The 20,000-nt window shown below is 44.1% G+C and overlaps 1 protein-coding gene across 1 annotated transcript; it reads right to left on the minus strand.

Annotated features, from left to right (window-relative positions):
• Positions 1 to 6,547: 6,547 nt before the first annotated feature.
• On the minus strand, positions 6,548 to 19,309 carry ccnd1 (cyclin D1). Its single transcript, XM_083760128.1, has 5 exons — positions 18,927 to 19,309; positions 17,078 to 17,293; positions 14,836 to 14,995; positions 12,515 to 12,663; positions 6,548 to 10,249 (listed from the first exon to the last, which is right to left on the minus strand). The coding sequence occupies exons 1-5, from the start codon at positions 19,122 to 19,124 to the stop codon at positions 10,085 to 10,087; spliced, it is 888 nt and encodes a 295-aa protein (XP_083616254.1). The 5' UTR covers positions 19,125 to 19,309; the 3' UTR covers positions 6,548 to 10,084.
• Between the last annotated feature and the right edge of the window lie 691 nt (positions 19,310 to 20,000).

Consider the following 20,000-nt stretch of genomic DNA (forward strand, 5'->3'; position numbering starts at 1 on the left):
AGCTGTAGAATCCCTTATATCCACTTATTATTTGGAGTGATCTATAGTTTATAAAGGGTTTATTATGATATAGGGTAATCTAGCGAAGAACATGTTCTATTTCATTCATGCCATAATAATAATTATAATACATGATGCGTTTCAGCACAGCGTTTATGAAGCATGACATGACAAGTACGAGCTGTTGCTCATTAACAAAATGACTGGACGAACGTGTGTGGCTGTGGTGTGTGTGTGTGTGTGTGTGTGTGTGTGTGTGTGTGTGTGTGTGTGTGTGTGTGTGTGTGTGTGTGTGTGTGTGTGTGTGTGTGTGTGTGTGTGTGTGTGTGTGTGCGCGCGCGCCTTGTATCACTACTCTTGTGAGGGCCAAATGTCCCTGCATGAATGAATGACTGCCTTTCACAGCCCATCCCTTACGTTATACGGGATTATTCAGACACAATTTACAATAGGCTATATTATATTTCCTGTGCGAGAGAGATAGAGAGAGAGAGAGAGAGAGAGAGAGAGATAGAGAGAGAGAGAGAGAGAGAGAGAGAGAGAAGAACATAAAGAGAAAGTATAGTAGATTTTACATTGTGAAGACAATTTTCCTGGTCCTCAAAAGATAAATGGTAGTTTTATGGTTTGTGTTGTGAGTTTGGTCTTCACTAATACAAATTCCTTCTCAATGGTATAGGCTTATTTCCTGAATCCTGATGTATTCCACTGAACTGGAGCATACAGTATAGGCTATATGAGGAATTCGCATTTGAATATGACGACAGTCCCTATTTATTCGAGCCAGAGAGATGTCATAAGATGAACGAATAGCCTGTATTTCTTTTTTTAGGGGCATAGTTTGAATTACCGGCTTGACCCTGCAGACAAATTCTAATAATTGTATTTTTGCTCTGAATATGGTCCATAAATTAAAAAAAACAATAACAGATAACAAACTTTGCCTACAGATAATTTCATGGCAAATTTGCTTTGCTAACAAAGCGTATTTATCAAATGTAGTATGCCTATAATTAAATATTAAAACTGATATAAATATCTTTGTTAATCTCTATGGGAAAAATTAATGGACGGTTTTTCAGTGGAACCAGAAAACCACGGCCACTACTATGCCCTATTAGTCTATACTTGCCAGCCCTTAGAGCCCCATTGTGTTCACTGAACACGGACATGTTGAGTACACCATGAGCCAGAGTCTTTGCTCAAGGACACATGGACACTAACTCTGGGGGAGCCCCGGGATTGAACCGGGAACCTCGCGGTTCTCCATCTGGCCGCTCTACCAGCCACTCTACCACTGAATCACTAGCCCTATAGTCTTCACAGCGAGGTCTTAACCAATTTTGACCTGGGAGACGATTCTGCAAATGTCTTTTAAACCTGACTGTTTTCTTGAAAAAGCTATGTTTTTCTGTCAGTGGTTCTCAAACACTTTCATGTCACTTTTCACGATTCTTAAAAAATAGCAGACCTACAAGCTCGTAGCGCACCACTCGGTGGCGCGCTATATGAGCTAGTAGAGCTGCTATTTTTCAATAGCTAAAGCATAACGTAATGCTAACACCAAAAGGGAAATATACTTCTAACTAGAAAAAGTGCCCTTCTGGGCACAGGTCTCCACCAGGTTATCCACAGATCCGTGCAGTTAGAGGTAAAAACACTTTTCGGCCAGTTATAGCGCCACCTTGAGGCTGAGTTGAAATTGTTCATGTGGCATTTTGTCCTCGGCCTAGTGGGAATGTGGGTGCACAATTTCACGGAAATCACGCGATGTGTTCATGATTTGCAGCATTTTGTTTGAAACTGAGCACTCCTGTGAAATTTGGAAGCCAATCTTAACCAATCAGGATGGAGTCTGAGAAATCTGAAAGAGCGGTTTGGTTGAATGGCTCTAGAGAGACTGTGTACCAATTTGCGTGATGTTTGGACAAAATCTGTAGGTGTGCTGTGCAAAAACTTGTTTTGCACAAAGCGGCCTCCTGGTGGCGCTATAACAGGCCGTTCTGGAAAGTTTGGGGCAGAGGTTCATCGTTGGCATTCAGGGAGTGTGTGTGCAAAATTTGGCATCGACCGGGTTAACGGTGGCCGAGATTAGCTGCTCACGGACGGACACACACACACACACACACACACACACACACACACACACACACGGACGGACGGACACACGGACGGACGGAGTGCAAAACATACTCTCCCTCCATGCCTTCGGCCTGGTGGAGACAATCAGTGTTTTCTTATTGGAAAAAATGTGCTGAAAATGATGAGCTATGATAAAAAGTTGTCAAAATGTTCCACCTACCTCAAAACCCCCTTTTTGGTATATGGCTCTGGCAAAATTGTGTAAAGGCAAATATTAATTCACTAAAATTACATAAATAGACAATGGTAGTCTGAAATTGGTCATGGAGTATCTTGACGGGGTAATTTGGGAGGTTGCTACCATTATATTCTTAAATATGACCCACATCATCCTCAGAAACACAAAGAAATATGGGCATGTCCGCTTGACTAATAACAACAAAGATGGTTATTTTCCAACACATTATCGTGAGTATCACAACCATTCGCCGCATTTGTGGACGACTAAATGTTGTTTTTTGGCCCATGTGGGACCTCTGGCATATAGCTGCGTTACACAACATGTCCCAACTTTGGTGTTGATTAGAGCGACGGTGCGCTGTTGTCCCCAGGCCACACGTCGTGGACCCCTGGATTGTGTTTGTGCCAAGTTTGATCAACCATGTCCCCCCTAAGCAATTTTAATATACGTATGGATATCCAACATGTCTCACTCATCAGCAACTTGCTTACATCTTTGATGTAACCACAAACATCCACCATGTAGCACAATTCTGTCATTCCCTGCTGTTTGTCTCTCCCAATCTTCCGCCGTAGTCTGAAAACCCACCTTTTCAGACTCCATCATGGCCCATAGCACTTATCCTACCCCCTTAGATAGTATTTCTGTAGACTTAGATAGCATTTGATACAGACTTATAGCATGTTATGTAGACAGCACTATAATTGCATTGTATATAGTCATAGCACGCCATAGTACATATAGCATAGTAGTATAGATATATAGTTTATATGTATAGTCTCATAATATAGATATTCCACTGTTACTTTCTTAGCTTACGCATGTTTCATGATAAATGCTTTTTTGTGATGTATTCCCATGCTTTTTGTTCTTGCTTAATGTAAGTCGCTCTGGATTAAGAGCGTCTGCTAAATGCCTAAATTGTAAATTGTCTTGGAGGTTGATCACTGCTGTACCAAGCCTCTGACTATGAGCCCCAGACCTACTGGAAAGACGTCCTGAGCTACAGCTACATGCGGTCAGATATTCTACCTGCCACTGCATACCCCTGACTCGGAGACGGAAGGTTTTCAACTCAAACCATCAGAAGACGGAAATGCATCGATCGCACAGGGAAATTCAATTTCAGCTTCACCCAGCTGGTGATGGCTGCTGTCATGATGAGCACTCAGGGGGATCAGTTAGGGATAAAGGGCTCTATTTCCGTCCATGCTAAATCCCTTATCCCTAAACTACTTTTCTTTTTTTTTTCTTTTACTATTTTGAAAAGTAAATATTAGTTAAAATAGCCAATCTACAAGCTCACAACATGTCGATGTAGATAGGCTATAGTTGAACTATAAAAAAATGATGAAGGCAAAGTAGTTTAGGGATAAGGGGTTTAGCATAGACGCAAATATTGCCCTAAGGGCTCCATTTTCGTGACCCCTTATCCCTAAACTTCTTTAGTTATAGTTAATAGTTCAACTAGCCAATCTACATTGACACGTCGTGAGCTTGTCATTTTAACTACCGGTATTCAAAAATGTTTTGCAAAATAGTAAAAAAAAAAAAAAAAGGCAAAGAAGTTTAGGGATAAGGAGTTTAGCGGTGACGAAAATGGATTGTCTTGCCACTTCGACACATATGACTAATGATGCATCTTTTTAAAAATATTGCTGCAAGGTTAATATGAATGGGACCATACAAAGCATCATATTTGAAAACAAAGTAAAAATGAGTAAGGAAGGTCCCTTCGACACATACTGAAGACATGGCGAGATCGAATCTTGAACCAGTGACTGGACTGCTCATGCCAGCATGTTCATGTGTCATGATGTCAACAATTTGGAAGTCAACGCGGACCTAGCCTGAAAGAACGCTCCCTTTTCTTGGCATAGAGAGGCGGATCAAACTAGCGCTGGAAACGGACGCCGGCTCCCTATTGGTTCACCAACCTATGTACCCGCCTCTACTCCCCCTTCCTCCCTCCCCTCTCGCCTCCCATGTAGAACACAACTGACCTCACCACATTTAGAGCGACTCTGCACATTTCCTGATGCGTTAACCCAGGATTTTGGTTTTGAGGAGCGGTTGTGTGTACCCCATAGCAATGATTTGATTGGCTGAGCACCCCCATAACGATGATTTGATTGGCTGAGCACCCAATAGCAATGATTTAATTGAGGATATAAAGTGATGACAGAAAATTGAGGACGCCACAAGTGCTTAGCCCGATTGGACTTGAAGATAAAAATAATCACAGACGTGTGAAGTGAGGGGCGCTAATATATTAAAGTCTGACACTCTAACTCATGTTGATTAGGTGATGTAATGGTGATGTAAAACAAACGGTGCCAACACAAACATTAAATGCCATTAACAATAAAGAGACAATATGACGTAATGAGGGACAATATGACGTTAATTTCCCCTTCATTGTCAATGGCGTTTTTAAATTGAACTAAAAACTAACATTAAACCTGTATATAGGAGAGGCTAGCTATAGCGCCCCTCAAAAATAGGAATTACACATTGTAACTACTTTGGCTCTTACAAAAAGTGAGGACTTGAGACACGCAAAATAGAGCCCTACATAGGGCATTAGTTAGGTAAACAATAGCATCTGTCTAAACAACATGCTATCTAATAAATAACGTTATGTACATTGAACCAGGCAAACAGTGAGCCTTGCATCTGTCTGTCTGTCTAAATTCTTAACATGATTGTGTGGTCAAGAAAAACTAATCTCAGAAACAAACAATGAAGGACAGGATCAGGTGGTGGCCCAGAGGCTGTTGCTTTCGTCTTATAGGGACGGCCAACGTGGCTCAAGCATTAACGTGGAACCTAGTGGGAATGCAGCAACATTTGCACCCCTGTATTCCATTTCCACCCCCAGGCCAGTGGCATTGTGTCAGCATTTCCACTGCTCCTTGAGAGCCAGCCTGAAGGAAAAATAACTTCCATAACTGCTTCTGGGCTCAGCACTCTGCTGGACGAAGCCCAGGGTGGCTGCTGAATTTGTAACGCCGGAGGTTCGAGCGTGGAAAGGCACACTAATGCCTGTAAGATGTTATCCCCCTCGCCCAGGAAGGAATAAGGCCCGTCCACACCAATGCAACTAGTGGCATTGTGGCAACTCTCAACCAGTTGCAAGGAGTTGCAGCAGTCATTAACCATCTTGCCATTACAGTAGGTTAAGGAAATGCCACCCTGCTTTTTGGTGGCCTACTATATACAGTATATAGCTTTACCCCCACATGTCTCATATTTGCCATTGACAATGAAAGGAGAAATTAGGTCATATGTGCTCAAATATTTGTGACAAAATAAGCTTTAAATGCCATTGACAATGAAGGGAAGATGTACGTCATATGTAAACGAGCAAATCGGCTAACCAACCACATGAATTCAGTTGTTCATGAGATGATGTATATGATGATGTATAATGATAAGAGCGCCCCTCACTTCACACGGGTGTGATTTTCAATGCCAAATGCCAACATGGCCACCGTGTGAATACGGTCTATATGGACAGAGGTCTGTCGAGGGTGAAGAGCTATACATGTGGTATTCTTGTCCTTGTCCATGTGTTTTCTACGGTAATCCATGAATAAATACACCTTCTGGTAGACTGGTTGCGACCTATTCCAGTCGCTAAGACGGTCCTCTGTGTCCTCACTGCACACATCAAAGGCATTTGAGAATCCATTATAGTAGTGCTAGATGTTATTTATGAAAAAGGAAAACCACGCTGTGGATTCATCTATGTGTGGAAAACGCGGGCAGAGGTTCTGCTCTGGGTTTCAGGGAGTGTGTGTGTGTACAGTTTCAGACGGACGGACGGACACTCGGACAGACGGAGGGCGCCTTCGGCCTGGTGGAGACAATGACGTGTTTGTGATGGTTTATGGTACCCATTCTGTACGGGAACCCCTGTTGGTGTTGGCATTATGTCATGCTTTAGCTATTGAAAAATAGCTAAAAGCTAAAAATAGCTAAAAATACAAGCTCATAGCGCGCCACCGAGTGGCGCGCTACGAGCTTGTAGGTCTGCTATTTTTTTTTAACTGTCAGGATTTAAGACATTTTTTTTTTATCTGATCTCAGGCCAAAATGCGTTAAAGAACCACCATTCTTCTGTGCGTTAGAATCTGATCTCAGGTCAGAATGGGTTAAAGGTGCAAAGGTTGGACAACATGCAGACAGACAGCAGGGTTTTTCAAGATTGCTTGTAACTTGTTTTTGTTTTTTTATTGTGCAGTCAACACAAATATGAATACACACTGTGCCTCCCGGTTGCAGACATGACAACTGGCATGAAGTAGAGTCAACTGTGGAATGATTTTGTATAAGGTCTATGGCTTTAATACCAAGCATGACAACCTATCTGTCTATTTACATACAAACAACATATCCACTCGTTGACGGTTTGAAAACTGGAGCAAAAAAAAAATAAGAAAAAGAAAAGAAAAACATTTTCATAAATAGAAAAAAGGGGAAGGGAAAAGGCCGCAATGGGCCTAAGGAAGGGATCAAGTCTCTATCACGGAGACAGCTTAAAAGCTTGATTTTTTACTTGTGCGCCAGTGTCGGGGGGGGGGGGTGCCGGAAGTATAGCCTGTTTATTAGCTCACGGAGCGCCGCACCGAGACGCGGCGTGAGCTTGTGAATAGGCTATTTCCGGTAGGCGCCCGCGGCGCGCGACCGAGTATAAATCAGGCATAACAGATAACACTCAACAAGAGTTGTACATAATCCCACTTTTTTTGTTATGGCACCAGTATCAAACCACAGCCGCGTCTGGTTGGCTTCCATCAAACAAGCAGTTTCAACAGAGCTAGTATGCACTAGCTGAACCAACACGTACAAATAGAATAATAACTAACAAAACAAAACAAAAGAAAACTGACTAGAAATTAGAGATAAATCTTGACTGTCATATGAGGTATTGTGGATCAAAACCTTTTTTTATCTACAATTTTCCTCTTTTTTTCTTTTTTGGAATAGCACAGAAAATCAATATTAAGTAATTATACACAACTGATCACATAAAAATCTACATAAAAACAACAAGCAAGGATGTCAATAACATAATTTTCTATGAGAAAATTCAAACTAGCATAGCAGTATATTGACATTTATATGTATAAAAACAAAACAAAAAAATGTAGCAGCAACACAATAGGAGAAAAGCATTGTTTCTTTTTTTTCGTCATTAGTTTTCTTTATGTTTGTTTGTTTTTTTTACACGTAGCTGGGATTTCGTTTCCATAGCAGCTGAATAACAAGGAGTGTTTCTCTCCTACTCTGTGTCCTTTTTATTATACAATCAGAGACCTAATTGAGCTCCACCAGCATTAAGAAACGCTTTCGAGCCATTAAAAAAAACTTTTTTTTTTTTGCCTCTCTTTGTCACTTTCAACGTCTTTAATACCTCCTCCGTCTCTCTCTCTCCTCCTCCTCCGTCTCTCATTCTTGCCCGTCTTCGCTCTCTTAGGCAAGCCGCAAAAAAACACAGCCCATGTCTTTAGGTTTGTGCAAAATCATCTCCGTAGTCTTAAACACTCCCATAACCCATCCCACCCCCCAATCCCCTTTCCCCAAAACACATGGGCAGGGTCTTATAACAGCGGTGGGGAGAAGCTGTACTGATCCCTTCCGGAGGTAGGGCCCGGGGCGATATGGACAACATTTTATGACCAAATATACCTCAATATCGATATTGTGACAATAATATCGTATTGTGTGGCCGATAATGTCGTGTTGCGACAATTTTACTTTCAAAAAATATATATATCGTCCAAAAATAGCCAGTCTACAAGCCAATCCAAACGTACGCGACGTCGTCGAGCTTGTAGATCTGCACCGATCTGCTAAGGCTTGCGTGATTACAACCAGGAAAAAGAACAACACTTAGGTCATAACACATCATTACGATATCCCAATATCCCCAGACACAATCTAGTCTCATATCACCACATCTATACATTTCCCAGCCCTCCTGGGAGGTAAAAAACCCTCATGTTCATTAGAGTGGGGGGTGAGGTTTCCAGAGTGGATCCTGTCAGAACCACACTAGCGTGTCCCTTTAACATGGATCACGTACAATCGGAGGGAGAACCATTGTTTTAGTTGTTTTCTTTTGTTGTTGCAGGCATCCGTTCTCCTCTTCAAAGCAGTCCCACCGTAGCTAAGATACCCGCTCCGTCCCCCATTCCATGTTTTGTTGCCTTACCAACTCAATGTGATTTTCTTTTCTTTTCTTTTTTTACATGAGCCAGCCAAAGCTGACCAAAAGTGCTTTTTTTCTTTCTTTTTTTTTTTAGAAAACAAAATTGGAATGGTATTAGAAGGTAAGATATATATATATGTATATATATAATATATCTATTATATATATAATATATAACTACATCAAACAAAGGAAGAAAGAAAAAACTGTGGCCTGTGGGTTTGCTCCGCCAGGAATGTGTGTGTATACATGATGGATTTTTAAGCTTAGTAATCATAGCTAGCTGAATGAGTAATAATCATACACAAACTGGACTATATAAGGTTTGTAGGCAGTATACTCATTTGTCTGTAGCTATGAGCAGTTTCAAGTCGTCCAAACCTGACACCGGCGACCCCCACAGTCACCTTCGAAGGCGCCAACAGAGCGGCGCGGCGTCACGATTAATACACGACACACTGTTGCCCCACGAGAAGCCCCAGCCCAGCTTTAAAGAGAAGAGGCAGGAATAATTCTGAAACGAGTTCTAAACGTGATAACATAATAAAGTGACTAAACGAACACACAAGCAAGCAAGTTGGATACATGATGAGTGTCGGCACAACAAGACACCACGGGGTAGGCTTCAGCACCTTTCACACTCCGCCGAAAAGAACAAGGCCTATAAGCTCACCGCACGGCGCGTGAGTTTGCAGAACTAGTGTTTTCAGAGCATAAATTAGGCATACTTGGACACTAACATAAACAAACAATAAGCCTCTTCTCTTTAATAAGATGTCAGATTAAAAAATAAAATAAAATGGAAAGAAGAGGAGAAAAGAAAAAAAAGCTAAAAACAGACTACATGGTCCTACTCGAGATGGTTTAGTAGGCGAGAGCAAAGTCTGGTAATTTAAAAATCCTAAGTTTAATATATCAGGGCATATATAAGAAAACAATGTCTGTTTATGGGGCTTAGACGTTACGCCACCATCTCTCTTTCTTTCTTAGTTTTTCGCCCCAGCCGGGGTAGGAGGTGTGTGTGTGTGTGTGTGTGTGTGTGTGTGTGTGTGTCCGTGTGTCTGTCTGTGTGTGTGTGTGTGTGCGTGCGTGCGTGTTTGTGAGGGGGTGGTGGGGAGGGAGGTTTCCGTGGTGGTATTGTCTTGAAAGACCAGAGACTGCTTAATATGGGTCCCGTCTCGTGGTAAACCTAAAACAGGCAGGTAACGCTGAGGTGTCGAGACAGGGCGCAGTGGGCGGGCAAAGATGCGGGCCATCATTGGCCAACGAGGAAACAAGGCCGGGTTACAAAATAGGCGGGGCATCCATATTCATATAGGGGGGGAAGAAGTCATTCTCCCAGGCTCCTCCCACCGTCTCTTCATACCCAGAAGGCCTTTCTCTCTCTCTCTCTCTCTCTCTCTCTCTTTCTCTTTCTCTTTCTCTCTCCGACTGGCCATTACAGGTGAGGTCTGCAAAGTGATCGCACAAAATGTAACATCGCCGCCCCGGGGGGCGCGGGGGGGTGGGGGGGTGTGGCCTGTGGGGCGCAGATCGCCGGCCAATCAGATGTTGATGTCTCTGACGTCGGTGGGCGTGCTCGACAGGTCCACGTCCTCGTCCACGCGCTTGGTTTCCGTGGAGACGGCGTGATGCTGCTGCTGCTGCGCCGCGCGCAGGCTGGACTCCAGCAGGGACTCGATCTGCTCCTGACACGACCGCAGGCAGTCCTGATTGGAGGAGGAGGAGGTCACATGATCAGAACGCGGAACACAGAACTCGTTTTAGCAAGCATACCAATACCACAATATAGAGCGTCGCAGTCACTCCCCCTTTCAGAACAACGAGTTGCCCAGGAAATTAATCCCAATGCATTTTTCCCATAGGCATTTGTTATATTTTTTTATTTAAAGACCTTTTAAGCGTCGTACGAAGCCAACTCTTGTCGCGACAAATCATGACAACAAACAACATTTTTCGGGCCAAACAAAGAATTCGAACGTAGAAAAAACAGCAGGTTACAAGACTTTTTTTTGTTGTTTTTCTTCTTTGTAATTATTTGTTTGGTCCAAAATATTGTGTGTGTTGTCATGATTTGTCACGACAAGAGTTGGCTTCGTACGACGCTTAAAAGGTCTTTAAATAAATAATTTAAGAAATGCCTATGGGAAAAATGCAATGCGATTCATTTCCTGGGCCACTCGTTGTTCTGAAAGAGGGAGGGACTGCGACGCTCTATATAGATAGCTACTCGGTTCACTCAACATTTTGCTTTAGTAAAAGTTTTAACATAAAAATTCACAGATGCCATTTGGGAAATACTACTAGAGGGTGGAATATATAGATCTCTGGTGGACCCCGTTAAACAAAACATATCGTCGCTGACTGTCAGGCAGAAACCTATTACCTGAAAAGTAACAGTTGTTTTGGACATATGAGGTTTACTTCATATTGGGACGGTGATATGATTGTTCTCAAAGGGTGTAGGTTTGTTGGCGGAGCTGGTTATAACCAAAGTGGTGTAGACTATAGGAGAGTGGCGCCATTGAGGGGGCAGAAAACAGCGCTGTTCATGCAGCCCTGTGAGTGTGACAAGCTGGAGTTTGAAATGCATTGTTTTCAAATATCAGCAATTCTAAGCATGTGTGCAACATGACAACTGTTTTAAAGTATTGCACAGTAACAACTAAAGTCTCTGAAATGTTCATCTTGTACTATTACTAAAAAACTATTTAAAATAAAGGGATTTAAGATCATTAAAGCTGGGCTGTTGCCTGAGTCCAGTGCATTCTGCCAACTTCCGGTCCAGGACTTTGTCACTCTTCGCCATGCTCTTCGCCAATAGAAGTCTATGTAGAAGAGACGCCATTGGACTGACCCCGTGAAGTGAACTGAGTTGTCACAACTCTCTCATCTAAACGGCACTGGTTATACGTCTACATTGAATTTAGATGTTTCCAGACATCACCTCAGTAGCCGTGTCCAGAGATCACTGATCGTCTGGCCAGGCAAGACTCATTTGGTAGTAAAAGAATAATCCATGGGAACATGACCCAGTGTGACACTCTATGTTTCTGTTTTCACATGTGGTATTTCATGGTTTGGATGTTTTTGTCAACTTTTCCCTTTGCTCAATATCTCCATGTGTACATCTGTCATGCATTGTACTGTGTGTACTTGGGTCGCCTCCTATTTTCCCCTCTACATCAAGTCTCTCTGGCAAAAAATGGGCAATGTACAAGATGACAACATGAGTGCTGAGACGCAGTGTGAGAGCTTGTAGATTGGCTACTTTCCCAGTATAGTATTAATCGTACGATAGTAGGTAAAATAGCCAGTCTTGTAAGAAATGTTTTGAAGTTCTTTGGAACTTTATGAAGTTGTTGAAAATGTGTTGATCTCTCCTATAATGACATGCCCAGAAAAACTTGCTTGCATCTAATGTGTGTGCGTGCGTGCATGTGTTTGTCTCCATTTTGCAATTTAGGCATTTAGCAGACACTCTTATCCAGTGCGGCTAACAAAGTGCAAGGTCCGAGGTCTGTGACATGAACCCTGGTGAACCAACAACAGGCTGAGCCACTCCGTGGAAAACAAGTAGACATGCACATAAATACATGGATGTAGATTCATGCTTCTTACTTAAGCTCCATATACTTTTACGTTGGTTATTTTTTTCGAGAGATTTTCGTGTACATGGAAGATAATAGCGAACCTCGCATAGCCTTGGGGGACCCCAGTCAACTAAGTCAGTGGTTCTCAACCTCTTCAGACCGTGACCCCCCCCAAAATAATCATATTTGAACTGGAGAGTGGGGACCCTCCCAAAATAATCATATTTGAACTGGAGACCCCCCCCCCCCCCCAAAAGAAATTGAGGCATTCAATTGTGTTTGGCTCGGTTCCACAGATAAATATTGAGGGGAAATAGCCGATCTACAAGCTTGTGCGTGCGTGCGTGTGTGCATGCGTGTGCGTCTCTCCCACTGACGTACCGGGTCGCTGCGTATGACCTGTGACAGGAAGTTGGTGAGGTTCTGGGAGGAGAGCGAGGCGTCCTGGCTCTTCAGGTAGAGACCCTGTACGGCTGCCACCACGCTGCCTGCTGCCACCATGGACGGAGGACTGGCGATGAAGTTCACGTCTGCACGACACACAGAGAGGAGGGGAGAGGGGAGGGGTTTAGACCAACACAGAACGCTCAGAGGAGGTGTGTGTGTGAAAATGCATTAGCTGCTTTTACCCTGTCGTCCCTGTTGTTGTGGCCATGTTGGGCGCGTACAGGCGTTAGTTCTGACATACTATTGATCTGACTGTCATTAGACCGACGCCCTACCCTGACCTAACCGCGAGCACGACGCAACGCATGTCGGACCAACACAACAAAACAAACCACAACCAAAATTGATGTGAAAAATAAACTCAAACGCCAATGACATTGAAATGATTCTAGTGAACAACAAGGACAGGAAAAGGGGATCAGTTAACTGTTAACGCCATCAAGCTGGGATGTCGTGACACAGTGTCACCTGGACCTGAGTGACTGACATTAAACGATTCCAATGCTGTTACCATAGGCGAGATCGTGAGGCGAGTGCCAGTGAAATGCGTGACATAAGCAAAGAAGAAGAGCCACATCCCCCCGACCCCGGAAGTGATAGCCTCCATATATGTAGTCTGTAGTCGTATTATTTTTCTCAGCGTGAGCACGGATTAATGTTTTATAAGGCCCTAAACATGGTACTTTGTCCCATTTTGAGCAGAACAAAACACTAAATAGCCCTGTGTGTGTGCACGTGTACCGTGGATCATGTAGGCTGTTTCTATAATGGGAGGCCTGTGGAGGCTAGCAACGGAAGCTAACAGAAGCGGGGGGAAAAAGGTACCAATAATAGTTTTTAATCAAATCTCATGTATCTCATGGATGGCCCCAGATGGTAATAATAGCTTTCCGCGAGATATCTCGTGGATTGTGTTAAATACAGTAGTGGTGGGTAGTTCCAATATTAAATACAGTAGTTGTGGGTAGTTAAGGGGGAATCATAATGCAGCGCGAGAGCGCCCCCTTCAGTTTGCAGCCATCATCATTACCACTTGAGGCCAGCGGTCCCTGTTCTGGGGGTGAACATTCGGCCAAACTATAGCGGATCTAAAAGAAAAACAGGAGGGGGGCCTAGTACAGAGCCCTGGGGGACTCCGGGCCTCCATATTCTGGAGGAATCCTTCGCCAAAAATAGCAGATCTACAAGGAGCTTCTAGATCTGCTATGTTTGGCAAAGACATTCCAGTCCAGTTCTCTGGGACTACAGGGATTGAAGTGCTTAAGTTAAGAGACACACACACGTGCTGCTGAGACCAACCGATTGCCGGCACGGCAGAAACAACCATTTTCAATGCATAAACACACCCCGCGACCAATGAATAATCCTGTTGTAAAAAAATAGCATCTCTCGCAGATCAAAGGAAAACATGACCAATCAGCGCTCTCCCACAAATGTCGCACATACCTCTGTGACTCGTTTAAAGTTTACTGCAGGAGCACGAGCAACACTAACTATTCTGAAACAGCTATCCGGAAAGATTACACATTAAATGTTTGAGACCAAATATCAAGCCTTTTTTCTTTTATCTCATATGTATAGCAGCTTGGTGCACCTGTATCCGAATCTATGTAGCAATTCCAATTATCATTATATGCTTGTTGACAGTTATTTTATTTATCTTTACTGTTTGCATTTTGTTGTTTTTCATCCACAGGGGAAAAGCAGACACGTTAACCCCTCGACGTGCAAATACATTTAGAGTTTCAACTTTAATGCCTCGTTTAATCTACGCTTCGTCCATATGACACGCCGCCGCCGCCACGCAACAAGCCATACTGTCACGATATCAGTCTGTTGCACACTTTTATTATGTAGTGTTGCCCTAGTGTTTCCTGTTCTGCCTAGTTGTGTAAGCCTGTCTTGTCTCACCTCCCTGTGATCCCACCTGTGTCCTGTTAGTCTCCCAGCCAATCCCAGTGTTGATTGTTTGTTCTGTTCACCTGTGTATTGTGATCCCTGTGTCTATTTAAGCCCTTTGTTTGCAATGTGTCCTTGTTGGTTCGTAAACCTATGTCGAGTGAGTTTTGTGTCTGTTGTTGCCTATGTTTTGCCTTTTGGATTGATAGTTAAATAAACACCTTGAAGATATCTACTCTGCATCTGGTTGCCTGCTTTTGGGTCCTACTGCGTAACTCATTCCTGACACATACAATGTGGAGAAACAAGTGACTTTGTGGGCCGGCCTGCCTGCCTGCGTTGCGTGCGTGTCGTACCTGTAGCGCAGAGGGCCACAAACGTCTGGGCGTGCTTCCTGAGGATCTGCTTGGTGCTAGAGTGGATGTTCAGCTTTGACAGGAAGTGCTCGATGAAGTCGTGAGGCGTGACCGACGCCAGGTCCCACTTCAGCTTGTTTAGAACCAGCAGCTCCATATGCTACACACGGGGGAGGAGGAGGAGGAGGAGGAGGAACACAACCAGACACAGGGGTCACCAACATGTCCGCACAGTGTTGTTTTTGGCAGCAAATTTCTATTTTAGTTTTAGTCGTTGTCTCTTGAATAGTTTTCACTTCGTTTTAGTCACATTTTAGTCACCTGGAATGTTCTAGTGTTTAGTCTAGTTTTAGTCGACTAAATGTCATACGATTTTAGTCAACTAAATCTACAGTTGATATAGTCGACTAAAATGTGTTTTGACAGGCCTTGATGTCGTTGTAATGACATATTTTACACTTTGGTTGCATGCTGAAAATAGCAGATCTACAAACTTGCAACGCGTTGCGCTGAGATTGTAGATCTGCTATTTTCAGCATGCAACCCAGCATAAAACTGGATCTCTTGTCCACTAGTCCCTTCCTAACATTTTAGTCTTTTTTTGACGAAATTGTCAGTATATTTATTCTTAGTTTTAGTCATCATAGATTCGTTTTTATTTAGTTTTAGTCAGTGAAGAAAGGTAGTCGACGAACATTTCTCGTCTTCGTTTTAGTCGACGAAAACAACACTGCCGCACACACGGACAAATGTGTCTGTGGGTGGGCAAAGACTTCATGGTCTTTTGTCCGTGGCAAATGTTTATAGATTTTCTGTTTTACACACCATTATAATGTTGACCATAACACCCACTCAATGAATGTCAATCTCCAGGTTTTCTTCAGAATATAGTATGACAATTATTTACTATGACACTAGGGCACATTAGGAGTCCACTGTGTTATTTGCAAAGACCCCCTTGTAACTCTGAGAGTGTTCAAATGGAACCGGCAGGAACCATTTAAGGGTCCATTTGGTTCCATAGTTACAGACCTTGTTTGTTATGGTCATCTATTTATATGTTTCTTTCTGGTAATATGTATTGTACTACACACTCATTTCGTATGTCAGTGGCAAAAATGGAACGTTGACAAAAATGTCCACCACAAGCCAACATGGCGATGACCGCTGACCAGACACCACATGGCAGCAAGGGACGCATGACACCGAGATAAGACACATGCACGCACACACACACACACACACACACACACACACACACACACACACACATGCGCGCACACACGCACACACACACCAATATACAATGGGCCTGTAAGTGTTTACAGGGGTATCTGCACATTTCTAAAGTGAATATTAAATGACTGTCGTGTCTTGTAAGACCTTTTTAATACAAAATTGTCCAATATTATATACGTAAGAAAGAGGCAAACATTGTGAAGATAGCCGATGCAAGTTGCGAGGTGTTGTGAGCTTGTAGTTTGGCTATCTTCCCCCACAATATTTATATCTGTGGAACCGAGTCAAACTAATTGTATAGTTCCTACAATTCCAAGTGCTTGTCAGGGTGGGGTGGGCTCCTATGAATACATTAAAATATGATTATTTGGGGGAGTCATGGGCTGAAAGGTTCGGGTATACCATTGCTCTAATAGACTAATATACAATGGAACATGCAGCACATGTACAACTCCATCACATCTCTCTCTTTCACTCACACTCACGCACAGTCACACACACGCACGCGCACGCTATCTCTGCCATGTGTTTTCCCGGCCACTGGGGGTCGCTATAAGCCCGGGTTGATTCCTGGACAGCAGCAGACAGAGTCGCAGGGCATGGCTCACAGACAGAGACCATTCATGAAACGAGAGAGGCCTTCCTTCCCAGCCAGTCACCATGGGAAAGTTAACAGGCAGCCATTCAGAGAGAGGCTGCTATCTCAGCCTCGACTTTAACAACTTCCTAAATGGCTCACATAAATTATGAACCAGACGCTTTTATTTTTTATACATATCCCACCGCTATATTAAGCCTCATAATTATCATCATCATCACCACGTGACGTGAAGTATTCGTATGTATTGCCTATGCGACGTCGTGTGCTTTCTTCTTGACCCCTATATCTGTCTGTCTGTGAGTGCATCATGTCTGCCCCATGTGGGCCCTGTGTGTTATGCAACATCCCCCATGCATGTTTTAGGAAGAGTGTTTTTTAGGGGCAGCAAGCAGCTCAATTTACCAAGAGTTCTCCTGGCCGGACCGAGTTGTCCGTGTAGATGCACAGCTTCTCCGCCGTTAAGGGCACAGTCTCTTTCATCTTGGAGGCCAGAAACATACACGTAGCTCCCAGCAGCTGGAGCCTGGTTTTCCTCGTGGGCTCCACCGATAAAAATCTGTCCAAGTAGTTCATAGCCAAGGGAAAAACCTCCTCCTCGCATTTCTGCTCCTCGCAGACCTGTTGGAGGAGCGGTGCAAGGGCAATTAAGACAGGAATAACAAGCATGCATGCTCAGCCCTGTCAAAGCCACAGTCCTCGATGTTAACTGCGACACACAGAAATGGGTCAAATGGGCTCTGCGAGGGTCCATTTGACACCCACGAGGAGTCACACTGACACTGCGGTTCACTGTGTGCACACGTGCAAAACTGCATTGATCAATAGAGACGTGTAAGCCTTGAATATGGCCGAGCCCCAAACGAAATAGTTCAATGTAAAGAGGCGAGAAACATTAAAAGTGCGTGCAATCCTTCTTTGGAATAATGTATGTATGTGACGCGTGATTTAACTGCATAATCCACTGATGTAGCCTAATTCACAGGCATCCACATGCAGGCCTAGCACCGAAAGCCCAGAATCTTACAAATCGATGGCATTACTGTATAATAATAACGCACTTATCATAACAGTCGGGGGAAATTAGTTTCCAGTCAGTTCTGTCTCACACACAAAGGTGGCGTCAACGCAAGTTTCACTCTCCATTTTCAACTTCGTCATCTTTTCAAAAAATAATTATAAATATTTAAAAATTGCCCCGGTGCACATAATTGGCATGTAAATGTTCCTTGTGGTATGCTTTATCGGGTGGGACCCAGATGTGTCGAATTGTCGCGCAGGAAAACATTAAAACAATTTAATTTCTACGACGTGGTGCCTTCACGTGGACCGTGCGACATCTCCGTCCGGGTCGTGGAGCGCACACTTTCGGAAATTAATAAAAAATAGAAGCCCACGACGGAATCCGTCCAAAACGGCATGTAAATGTTGACAAAGGGCTGAACTATCAAAGCCGACTGTTTAAATCGCTCTGATTCCGGCGTTTTTGGAGGAAAAGTGCGTTTTTTCGCGACCGAGCGCCGAAGACACGAACACGATTCGCATAAACCAAAACAAAACTTTACAAGTTCGTACACGCAGAACACGCCACAGGTGCGGGCACACACACGGCTTATGATATAGACACGGTTGTCGGTCAGTGGACTGGCTTATTGTCATTTCTGGCATTGTTAGGGATTTTTAATGATATTAAAATGCTTCTCGTACGACAACAAAGATGGCGCGTAATACTGGCACGGGCCAGACTGCATACGTGTACATTGCTGTTAATTTGGAATATTTTTTTTTCTTTCTCCCCCTTCCCACGTAATTACATTTTCACGAGATTCCGAGAAATGCAGAGGATTGACGAGTGATAAAAGGCGTCGTGATCGTGATCTAAATTGTAACATGTCCTGTTGCTAATAAGTCATATGTCTGGTTAGGGAGTCAGGGACCACCCAGCGCAGCACACACACACACACATACACACACACACGAGGACATAGTTTTCGGAACGTTTATGTAACATGCATGCTAGTGACACACTGTGCAATTATAAAGATATCAAACCGCACGATGAGCCCAAAACAATACTTTTTTATTAGTTCTTCCAACACCATCTAAGGTCCGAAGTGCATCAATGCTCACAACAAGTCTCCACATTACCAAAACACACACACAAAAAAGCAGCACTCCGCAATCAGGAAGAAGGGGGAACAAATAGAAAAGGACCAAGCCTTTTTTTAATGTATGGTCTAATAAAAAAACAAACCTCCAGCATCCACGTCGCAACTATTTTCCTCATCTTGGGAACGATCTCTTTCTGAACACACTTGAAGTAGTTGGGAGCGGGCAGGTAGCTCTCCTCTGCCCGCAGCAGAGTGTGCAGCACCCGGTCATTGAGAAGGTTCACGTCCTGGTAAGCCCTCCGGATCGTATCCACTTCGCAACACAGCAGCTGGTGTTCCATGTTATTATTATTATTATTAGTTTATTATTATTGTTGTTAACAATGTTCTTCTTTGTTTTTCTTCTCTGTTCCCTTAGCTCTGATCAAGGAGGAGGAGGAGGAGGAGGAGGTGAGTGATCTAAAGTTTGTGTGAGTAGAGCAGGAGAGGAGAGGTATTATGACTTTTGTTCCTGGTTTGTTTTATAGTGTCTGGATGCTCTGCTCTGCTCTGCTGCTTGCTTGCGTCTCCTCCGGTGTCCTACAGTCCTCTGAGCGCCGACCCGCACAGCCCGCACACACAAAACCTCGCTTTCAGGGCGAGAGAGAGAGAGAGAGAGAGAGAGAGAGAGAGAGAGAGAGAGAGAGAGGAACGCGGGGGCGAGCGTTCTGCGCGGTGACGTCAGCTGTTGTTAACGGAGGGGGGTGGGCGGGGGAGAGAGAGAGAGAGAGAGAGAGAGAGAGAGAGGAGGGGAGTGCATGGGGGGACCGGCGGGGGGAGATCAAAGCGACGGGCAGTCTGCGAGGGAGCGCGCTAGGAAGGAGAGTCTATAGAGAGAGAGAGAGGAGGATAAACTCTAGAAGCACCCCCCGTCTATCCCCCCTCCCCCACCTCGCTTCTCCTGAAGAAAAAAAAAGTCTCCCCCTCCCTCTCCTTATATCCTATAGGTATGGTAATGGCAGGTCCCTGGATTCCGTGGTGGCGGACGGTCGGTGTGTGTGTGTGTGTGTGTGTGTGTGTGTGTGTGTGTGTGTGTGTGGGGGGGGGGGGGTGAGAGGGGGGGGCGGGGGTACCGAGGAGCTTGGTGGGGGGGGGGGGGGGGGGGGGGGGTGGGTGGGGAGTCTATTCTGGCTGCCGGCCCAGCGTCTGCATCAGGATTCTGGGCCGGTGGTCTGCTG

The sequence above is a fragment of the Protomyctophum parallelum genome (assembly GCF_964188405.1).
Source record: "Protomyctophum parallelum genome assembly, chromosome: 2".
In the NCBI taxonomy this organism is placed as follows: domain Eukaryota; kingdom Metazoa; phylum Chordata; class Actinopteri; order Myctophiformes; family Myctophidae; genus Protomyctophum; species Protomyctophum parallelum.

Bases quoted from the DNA above. Each gene is read 5' to 3' on its own strand.
- ccnd1 (XM_083760128.1), bottom strand. From the start codon at position 19,124: ATGGAACACCAGCTGCTGTGTTGCGAAGTGGATACGATCCGGAGGGCT. The intron at 17,294-18,926 runs GTTTGTTTTTTT...CTCCTCCAACAG, and splicing joins TTGCGACGTGGATGCTGGAG to GTCTGCGAGGAGCAGAAATG. The intron at 10,250-12,514 runs GTACGTCAGTGG...TCCTCCAATCAG, and splicing joins AGGTCATACGCAGCGACCCG to GACTGCCTGCGGTCGTGTCA.